Here is a 10,212-nt window from a genome sequence, read left to right on the forward strand (position 1 = left end):
AACATGCTTGCAGCAGAGGGCCGCTGTGATTGTGTACCATCGACATGTCTGGGAACCAGGTTTGCCGTTTTTGCCGTAGGAATTTGGAAGAACAAGGTGTGTTGATTAAGTACCAGTAGAATACTGTCTGGACGGCGGTACCGACGGAGCGTTGTCAGCGGCAGCCGTCTTTGTTGTGGTTCAAAATGCTTCACCGTACTGATCCCGCCTCATACTAGATGGACGGTTGTGATTGGTGGGGCTATCGCATACCGGGCAGAAACCTTTTGGTTTGGGAGGGGAGACAGACCTTATCTGCAGAGTAAATGCACTCCAGAGAATTGTCCGGTTCTCAGGCTAGGCCAAGAGAGGTGTAACACCACAACTTAACAAGGTTAATACAAAAAAAAAAAAAAAACGGACAGGAAACAGCAAGCCACACATAAGCTCTTACAGTCCGCTGAATAAGTTAGGGTTAATAACGATGGCAAACCTCTTATGACGTCCCCTCGCCCCCCTGAGGCCTGAACCACCACCAGCATCACACACAGGGAATCCAATGGGGGTAAAAACTGCTTTACAGAGATATGGGAATGGTGGAGGCATACAGCAGGCTCTCTGCTGCAGGAGGCATAGGGGTCCACTGCCACACACACACACACACACACACACACACACACACACACACACACACACACACACACACACACACACACACACACACAAAATAACATGCCACAACAAGCACTTATGAGCAATGAGTGTTTGGCTGGGGCTGCAGTAGTCATTAACTAATGGCCGGCTGTGACTCCTATTTATTTACTTGTGTTGTTGCGTGCGATGAGGAGGCCAAGCTTTCCCTGCTAATGATCTCTCACTGCGGGTCTCAGCCAGATTATCAGTGTCGTATCTGATGGAACGGGTTCTTTCCCTGCTCTGGGTGCGTGTGAGTGAGTGCAGACCATGCATACATTGTGACGATCGATTGCGTTATGTTTGTTAAGCGCTAGGTGAGCTGTGAGCCCCGGTCCTGGCCCCGGGGAAGCCAGAGCTTTCCCAGGGTTTCACTGGGTCCTCCGCTGCTATGCTGGGGCTTTTCAACGTCCATCCATCTGGGATGGACGTTGAGGGGCTTATCTATGCTCTGCGGTGGACTGATGAGGGAGTCCAGTCAGACACGTCCTAATTGGATTCTGAAGTCTTGACGTTGTGTGTGTGTGTGTGTGTGTGTGTGTGTGTGTGTGTGTGTGTGTGTGTGGGGGGGGGGGGGGGGGGGGGGGGCATTGACGCTGGTCCATACCACCTTCTGAATACGCACATTGAAGAAACTGAGGAAAGTGGAATAGGACAATAGGGTTAGGGACAACATTGTCATATGGTCTGGTACCATTATGGACAGGACAGTGACCATATAATTGACGAGAATAAGAGCCATGGACAGACAGTGGGAGAGAGAAGGACCCATCTGTGGCGCCACACGGCCGGTCGCAGGAGACGTTCAAATACGGAGCCAACAGATCATTTATGACATTTGTTTTTCATGTCATTTCATTTTTCCTCGGCTCTCTTATGTATAGAATGCGATTAAAGTTGCATGAATTGTTTTTTGTATGCAACTTAACACAGCTTGGAGTTGAAACATTAGCAGCACAGGGTAATGTTTATTGATATTAATAAATGATCTCTTGTGCCTCATGTATTATTGATATGGAAATATAAGTGAGCTGCCTATCTATTTTTTTTAATCTGCTTTCAATTCTTAAAATGTAATGGTAACACTTAACGATAAGGGTACATTAATGAAGTATTCATTAACATTAGTTAATTAGCCTTTTACTGACAAATACGTAACAGATGATATCATTATGGTTTTCATGTTTAATACTGTTGTCCATATTAACTAAGGTTATGGTGTTCACGTTAACTACGGTTTTCATTGATACATTATTTAAAAAGGTATGGGTTAGAGATAACCCTAACCCACTTGCCCTAACCTTACCAACTTGACAACACATTTGATTTCAAACATAGTATTACCGTATATTTTTATTTACGGTAATAGACAGAAACTTGACTTGGTGTATTTTTATTTTTAGTAAAATATTACCTTTTTACTTTACTAATCCAATATAATGTTAAACCTGCTTTTAAACAGTGCCTAACTTTGAAACTCTCTCTCTGTGTTTCTCTGTCTCTCTCTGTCTCTCTGTGTCTCTCTGTGTCTCTCTCTGTCTCTCTCTGTCTCTCTCTGTCTCTCTTTTTCTCTCTGTGTCGCTCTCTGAAATAGAAACCAAAGTTCCAAATCCAGTGGAAGGTGATAGACAGTATCCATGGAAACAACTACATTTACATTGATCCAACCCAGCTCCCGTACGACCCCAAGTGGGAGTTTCCTCGCCAGAAACTACGCTTTGGTATGCTTGTGTGTGTGCATGCATGTGCAAGTATTATTGTGTGTGTGTGTGTGTGTGTGTGTGTGTGTGTGTGTGTGTGTGTGTGTGTGTGTGTGTGTGTGTGTGTGTGTGTGTGTGTGTGTGTTTGTGACTTGTTTCTAAAGTTTCCGAATTAGAATTAGCTTCCCAAAGTACATTACAATTTTTACTTTGAATTTTAAATGGGGGTGTTTGTGTGTGTGTTTATGTGCATGTGTTTGTCTGTTTGTGTGTTTGTGTGTGTGCCAACCTGCAGGTAACACACTTGGATCAGGGGCCTTTGGAAAGGTTGTAATAGCCACAGCCTACGGACTCTGCTCTGCAGATACTGTCATGACTGTTGCTGTCAAGATGCTCAAACGTAAGTGTGTGCGCTTGTACTTGCCTATGTGTGATAGGGTACATGCAACACTGTTATACGGGGACACCGTCTGAATGATGGAACCCTGATGATGTCCTCTTAGCCAACGCCCACTCTACGGAGAAGGAGGCGCTGATGTCCGAGCTAAAGGTCCTCAGTTACCTTGGAAACCACGTCAACATCGTGAACCTGCTCGGAGCGTGCACTGTTGGAGGTGAGGGGAGCTGTGTGTGTGTGTGTGTGTGTGTGTGTGTGTGTGTGTGTGTGTGTGTGTGTGTGTGTGTGTGTGTGTGTGTGTGTGATTGTGTGTGTGTGTGTGTGTGTGTGTGTGTGTGTGTTTTTGTTTGTGTTTGTGTTTGTGTGTGTGTGTACATGCGTTCGTGGTTGTGTGTGGTTGTGTATGCATCATGACCTCAGGCTTGTCTAATCAAAGCCAGTGGAATCCCACTTGAGGGCAAGGAAGTTCTGTTGATCCAAAGGCCATTTGCACAAGCCTGTAGAAATGGCAGGTCTTTCAGGTTCCATGAACGTTGGTGTACCCCAGGCCCATAAAGTGTCAGCCTTTGAGAAAAACATCTGATCTTCCCAAATATGGGCTTTATGGAGAGACGGGAGTCGTACCGACAACTCCATAGTTCTATTGATAAAACACGACAAGGGACAGACACTTTATTACTGTTTGTCTACAGAAGACAGTAGGATTGGAGATGGTAAAACCATCTTTTATATCCCCTTATCCCCTCACTAGATCAAAATGTTGTGTTATAAAACTTTGTCCTCCATCTGCAGGCCCCACTCTGGTGATCACAGAGTACTGTTGCTATGGGGACCTCCTCAACTTCCTGCGCAGGAAGAAAGAGTTGTTCCTCAACACCCAGACCGGGGGCAACTACTACCGCAATGTGCACAAACAGAGAGAGCCGGCGAGGTGTGTGTGAGGGAGCTATTTGTGTGTCTGTGTTTGTGTGTGTGTTTGTGTGTGTGTGTGTGTGTGTGTGTGTGTGTGTGTGTGTGTGTGTGTGTGTGTGTGTGTGTGTGTGTGTGTGTGTGTGTGTGTGTGTGTGTGTGTGTGTGCCTGCATGTGCACATCAAGCATTACACCATTACTTTTTAACCAACTTATTAAATTATTGTGTGTGTGTGTGTGTGTGTGTGTGTGTGTGTGTGTGTGTGTGTGTGCGTGTTCTCCTTTGCAGCAGAGAGGTCATTGGCAGTGACTACATGCCAATGCGTCCGTCTGAGAAAGAGAGGCCTTCTGAATCAGGTGGGAACCCATAAATATTCCGCAAGACACTCGGTCCTTACACATGGTTAAATATGGTTTTCCTAAAGCCGACTCTATTGATTATGTTGTGATAATAAATAATAGCCCAGCCTTGTCCAATACATTCATCCCACCTCCATCATCACCTCCATTTACAAACAGAGACGGTGTGTTTGGCTGGCGAGTGACTCTTCTGAACAAGCACACATCGCGGCTCTCCTATGGTTTATTCATCGAAGCCAACTGAATAATGGAAACCTGGGGTCAGGGAGGACACAGAGCGCAGGATTCAGGAAGCAGCAGAAGCAGTTCAACATATTAACGGCAGAAAGCTGCCCAGAAACAGGAAACTGAGGCCGCGACCGAGGGCCGGATACAGAGAGACAGTTACGGTCATTAATACTAGAACGAGAGAGAGAGAGAGAGAGAGAGAGAGAGAGAGAGAGAGAGAGAGAGAGAGAGAGAGAGAGAGACCGAGAGACCCCAGTTGGCGTACTGAACGGGAGGAGATGGTGAAAACTATGTCCCTGGCGTCAAAGTAGCATACAGGGTATCACCCCCACATTCCTACCTGTGAAGCATAAAGTACTATCCTATCTAACCTTGCATTACGCTGTAAAATTGCTGTTACCGTGCAATTTGAGTTTCAGAAAGTGAGCCTCTCAAAGCAATCCTGTGAGAGTTTGTCGGCGGTTTGAGCTCAGAGCTGAGTGCCTCAACCATAGGGATGTGCGCCTATAGACATTTATCCCCATCGGAGGACGTCGGCCCTGCCAGCCTAGCGCAGAGCGGTATTGACCGGTTCCCCTGTGCTCGCCGCCTGCAGGGAGAAGGAGATCCTCTAAGTGACACGCCTCTTCTCTCTCCATCCAGATGATATCGATGAGCTGTCCATCAACGCCCAGGATCTCCTCAGCTTCTCCTACCAGGTGGCCAAAGGAATGGAGTACATTACCTCCAAAAATGTAAGGCTTAATGCTTGTGTCTGTGTGTGTGTGTGTGTGTGTGTGTGTGTGTGTGTGTGTGTGTGTGTGTGTGTGTGTGTGTGTGTCTGTACGTCTGTGTGTATATGTGGGTTTGTGTGTGCACATGTGCGTGTTCATTTCTGTGTGTGTGTGTGTGTCACATACATGCTTGTGTCCATGCATGTATGTGCGTCTGTGGATGCATGCGTGTTTCGTTGTTTATGCTTGTGTACAGTATGTGTGTGTGTGTGTGCGTGTATTTGTGTGTGTTTTGCGTGCGCACATCTGTGTGTGTCCTTGCATGTCTGTGTGCACGTGTTGGTGTGTGTGATGCAGTGCGGTAGACAGGTCAGCACTAGAGCAGAGTGCTCCAGGCTGCAGTGTCAACACGCTCCCCTATGAACCCAGTGTATCCACCGAGACCTTCCCTATGAACCCAGTGTATCCACCGAGACCTTCCCTATGAACCCAGTGTATCCACCGAGACCTTCCCTATGAACCCAGTGTATCCACCGAGACCTTCCCTATGAACCCAGTGTATCCACCGAGACCTTCCCTATGAACCCAGTGTATCCACCGAGACCTGGCCGCCCGCAACATTCTGCTGACCCGCGGCAGAGTGGCCAAGATCTGTGACTTCGGCCTGGCCCGGGACATCACCACCGACTCCAACTATGTGCTCAGAGGCAACGTGAGTCCCCCCCCCGTCCCCCCACTCCGACCTCCATGTTTGTGTCTCTTGGCTCCTCTCTTTCAATCTTCCCCTTGGTGTTTATTTGCGCTAATGGCGGAAAATAGGCGGGAGCAGAGGCCTGAAGTACGCCTGTCAGCCGCCTGTAAGTGGGTCTTTCTGAATTAGTATTTTACGTTAATGTCCAGAAAGCCTTTTATTGTATTATAGATATTTCCTTTTTCTTTCAGAACTGTGGTTATTGCGTGGAAGTCTGTAATTATCAAGGGATTCAATTAATTTGCTAATGTTTTTTTTATTCCATAACCAATCTGTGCTAGAAGCCTCGTGCTCGTCGTAAAAGTCTTACATTTCTGCTATGGAGACTCTTTGCGGCCGGCAGAATTGACTTTGAAGGTTCTTCGATGACGAACGACTACAGCATCACAGGGTGCCGTTGCACACTTCTGATTGAACGACTTACGTACGATTTAATGAGCAACAACTAAGAAAGAAGTGCTAATAAACAGTATTTTACCACAGCTTCCACAGCTGTGGAAGCCATTGGCAGTATGAAGAATTTAATTTTGAGGGTTCGAAAAAAATGACCCTAGCAGCACCGGTTGACACTCCTCCACCGATCCGTCTGCCGCTGAACCGGCAGTGGTCTGTAGTGGTCAACTACAGTGAGCCTCTGCTGCTCTGTCTGCAGGATCACTGATCCCCCTCTGTGACCACTACAGTGAGCCTAGCCCCTGCTGTCCACCGCTAGCTATCTTCTCATGTCGTCTGCTGGATCACTTACCCCCAGTGTCACCACTACAGTGAGCCTATCAATCTCATGTTGTCTGCTGGATCACTAATCCCCCGTGTGACCACTACAGTGAGCCTATCAATCTCATGTTGTCTGCTGGATCACTAATCCCCCGTGTGACCACTACAGTGAGCCTATCAATCTCATGTTGTCTGCTGGATCACTAATCCCCCGTGTGACCACTACAGTGAGCCTATCAATCTCATGTTGTCTGCTGGATCACTAATCCCCCGTGTGACCACTACAGTGAGCCTATCAATCTCATGTTGTCTGCTGGATCACTAATCCCCCGTGTGACCACTACAGTGAGCCTATCAATCTCATGTTGTCTGCTGGATCACTAATCCCCCGTGTGACCACTACTTCGAGCCTAGGTATCTCATGTTGTCTGCTGCATCACTAATCCCCCGTGTGACCACTACTCTGAGCCTAGGTATCTCATGTTGTCTGCTGGATCACTAATCCCCCTGTGTGTGTTCAGGCCCGACTGCCGGTCAAGTGGATGTCCCCAGAGAGCATCTTCGACTACGTCTACACCTACGAGAGTGACGTGTGGTCCTACGGCATCCTGCTCTGGGAGATCTTCTCACTGGGTGTGCATTCTCAGTTTAATGACCGCGACCCGTTTGTGTTGTGAACACGGATGTCTTGTTATTTAAAAATATCCTTAAAAGGGTTATTGTCCCATGCCAAGGTCAAGTTATGGCGACGAGATATGGGGATTAAATCATGAGCACCTCTTCTAGTGCTCATTGCCCACTTTCACCTCAGCTTACAGGAGCTCAAACAGGCCATGAACGTTATTAACAACAACTAATGACATAATCAATGACGAGATAAACAGTAGCCAATTGGAAGGCTTTATTAATAAGGAAAAAAAAACTGAACCAAACCTTGCTATACCATTTCCACATGACAAATAGATCAACATAACAACACACATCCAACCAATTAACCAATTAACCAAGGAACTATCCACTAACCACAGGGAATCTAGATGACATATGGTCAGATCAATTGAAATTTTAACCACATAACTTTTTTAGAAATAGCATTGTCATTGACCGGCCTCAATTTAAAAAGGAAAAACGCAGATCCCACCTGCTAATAACAAATTTAACCTGGACCTTCATGTGTTCTATGTCACGACCACAGGTATACCTCTGAGCTCTATTGATAAATGACAAAAATGATGTTTTGTTTCCCAGGCAACAGTCCCTACCCTGGGATGCAGGTGGGCTCGGCTTTCTACAGAATGATCCAGGAGGGGCACAGGATGACCATGCCCGAGTTTGCACCCACCGAAATGTAAGTGTGCGTGTGTGTGTGTGTGTGTGTGTGTGTGTGTGTGTGTGTGTGTGTGTGTGTGTGTGTCTGTGTGTGTGTGTGTGTGTGTGTGTGTGTGTGTGTGTGTGTGTGTGTGTGTGAGTTAGTAAGTGAGTAAGTGACAGTGAGAGTCTGTGTGTGTGTGTGTGTGTGTGTGTGTGTGTGTGTGTGTGTTTGTGTGTGTGTTTGTGTTTGTGTAAACACCACAGAAACATGTTAATAGAAGTTTAAACAGTACTGTGTGTTTGACCTACTTCAATTAAATGAAAAAGTAGGTCTCAATTAAATTAGAAACAAAAAAGGCCGGAGTAGTAAAAAACAGTATAATTCTACCAGTCGGAATTCCGACTTCAGGGGCGTTCCAGTTAAAATATCAGACTTGAAACTCTGACTTAATAAATCCTATTTCCAAGTTCTAGCAGAACGTGGGATACATTAGAAGGATTAATGGACAGACAGGTAGATGGAAAGAGACAGAAAGTATGTGTAGATGTACACGTGGAAGTCATGTTAGAATCATCAAATTCAATTGAATCGGACATGCAGTCCGATGCTTGCATTCAAATGATTCAATTAAACCGGTGATGTTTGAGCTGTACTGGTTAGACAGAGAATCAGCCTTCGTGAGAGAAGTTTAGGGTCAAACCGTGACCCCAGGGCACTCTCTGCAGGTACGACATGATGCTGTCCTGCTGGAACGACGATCCCCTGAAGAGACCCTCCTTCCAGAAGCTGGTGGAGAGCACTGAGATGCTGCTCTCCGAAAAAACCAAAAATGTAAGAGATTTCGGGATTATCGGGAATCTCTTAAAATCGGAATGGACCTTGGGATTTTTATATTGCTGTTCATTGAAGTTAAGCCTCATCAGGATAGGTGAGGCTTAACCCTTATTGATGGAACATTTTAATTCATGTTACATTGGTAGGTTTCTAAAACCTTCTTAGCCCCTGAGCCTGTGTTCACCTTACGACGATGCTTCCGTGATAAGGGTCTATTTGAGCTTGAGGCTGTGAATGCCATTTCCCATATTCCTGCAACTCACCCAGCATTTGACTCGGGGCTCCGGCCTGCTGGCACACACATCACAAGGTTAAATCTTATTTAAATGGAAAGCCTCTGTTGCTGTGTCCCCCTGCAGATCTACCTGCGGCTTAGCAACGCTGCTCTCTCCCACGGGCCCCAGAGGACCCCGTCGCGGCGGCTGAGCTCCGTGTGCAGCACCACTGCCTCCACCCAGCCCCTGCTGCTCAGCGCCACAGAGGTCTTCATGGACTAGCACGCACGCCAGAACACGCTGTTCAACGGACAACCCTCAAACTAACAGAATCCAACGGACACTTACCTCTAACAACCAGTTTCCCGTCTGTCACTCTTGATCGACCTGCATCAAGCTTCTTCTCTCTCTCTCTCTCTCTCTCTCTCTCTCTCTCGCTCTCGCTCCCACTTTCTCCACATCTATCTCACTCTTTCCTTTTCTCGTACCTCATACATTTCCACCTCACAAGGCTGCAGTCTCTCAGCGCTCCGGCCCCTGTCTCTCTCCTCTTGAAGTTATTGATTCCTGCCGCGTTTATTTCAGGTATGCGTCTCTCATAAAGCTGACTCCTGCACCGACTCCATTACCGTCTGTCACAGGGTCCAGCTGCATCAATCAACTAGGAGCCTGGTCCATTTTTAGCTTTGTCTTGTGCCTAGTGCTAAGAAGTTAGGATGCTTGGGCAGTAGCACTCCTCCGACCTGACCTTGGAGAGAGAAATGACCTCAGACCCTGAAGGAATGGAGTGACACAAAGTCAGGAGTGAACAGTTGATGTTTTTTGTATGTATTTTTGCATCCCTCTGCGTAAACAAGTGGTTTATTTTCTCTTGTCGTCTGTATTCCTTTGAGTACTTCTCTATCGGCCTTATAAAACCAAATGTACAGCACTGCCTCTTGATTTCTTTGTTGTGTTTTTTTTATTAGATATGTGTACAGAAGGTGTTGAGAATATGAATCATAGCATTAAGGCATGTTCTTAATGGCGATGTTGTTGTGCTCACTGTACGTTATCCCGCTGGAGGAGAAACCTAGTTTGTATTGGTTCGTTTATGTTTTGTAGAGCTCGCCATAGCTGTTAGCTCCGCAAATGCTACCTGTGCTAGCTCAATGTCAAAAGGACGTACGATGCAGTGTAAATAAACATGCCTTTCAGGGGGAAATAGGACCGGTTGCATGAGACTTTGGTGTTTCTACAGAGCCCTCTCAGGGCAAGAGGTCTAGAGTGAATGTGAAAATAAGCGTTTCCAGTGAGATACACCAAGGTTTTGAGGTTTATCAAAGTTTTGATACGGTGTGTTGACTTGTAATAAAGATGATGTGATGGTCGAACGCAATGAGCATATTTATTTCCCCTACCATCTA

At 46.4% G+C, this 10,212-nt stretch overlaps 1 protein-coding gene across 3 annotated transcripts in view; it reads left to right on the top strand.

The window, feature by feature from the left end:
* The window catches only part of kitb (KIT proto-oncogene, receptor tyrosine kinase b), a 21,055-nt gene extending 10,876 nt beyond the window's left edge, over window positions 1-10,179 (top strand). The window contains exons 11-21 of one of the 3 annotated variants that reach the window (XM_030350684.1): window positions 2,267-2,393; window positions 2,668-2,772; window positions 2,876-2,986; window positions 3,562-3,700; window positions 3,969-4,036; window positions 4,910-5,001; window positions 5,570-5,692; window positions 6,967-7,078; window positions 7,694-7,793; window positions 8,483-8,588; window positions 8,926-10,179. In XM_030350684.1, coding sequence (XP_030206544.1) covers window positions 2,267-2,393; window positions 2,668-2,772; window positions 2,876-2,986; window positions 3,562-3,700; window positions 3,969-4,036; window positions 4,910-5,001; window positions 5,570-5,692; window positions 6,967-7,078; window positions 7,694-7,793; window positions 8,483-8,588; window positions 8,926-8,967 — 1,125 coding nt within the window. In that variant the 3' untranslated portion in view covers window positions 8,968-10,179. The other 2 variants (XM_030350683.1, XM_030350685.1) reach the window with 2 other exon arrangements.
* The last annotated feature ends 33 nt before the right edge of the window (window positions 10,180-10,212 follow it).

Source organism: Gadus morhua, chromosome 3 (assembly GCF_902167405.1).
Source record: "Gadus morhua chromosome 3, gadMor3.0, whole genome shotgun sequence".
Taxonomy (NCBI): Eukaryota; Metazoa; Chordata; class Actinopteri; order Gadiformes; family Gadidae; genus Gadus; species Gadus morhua.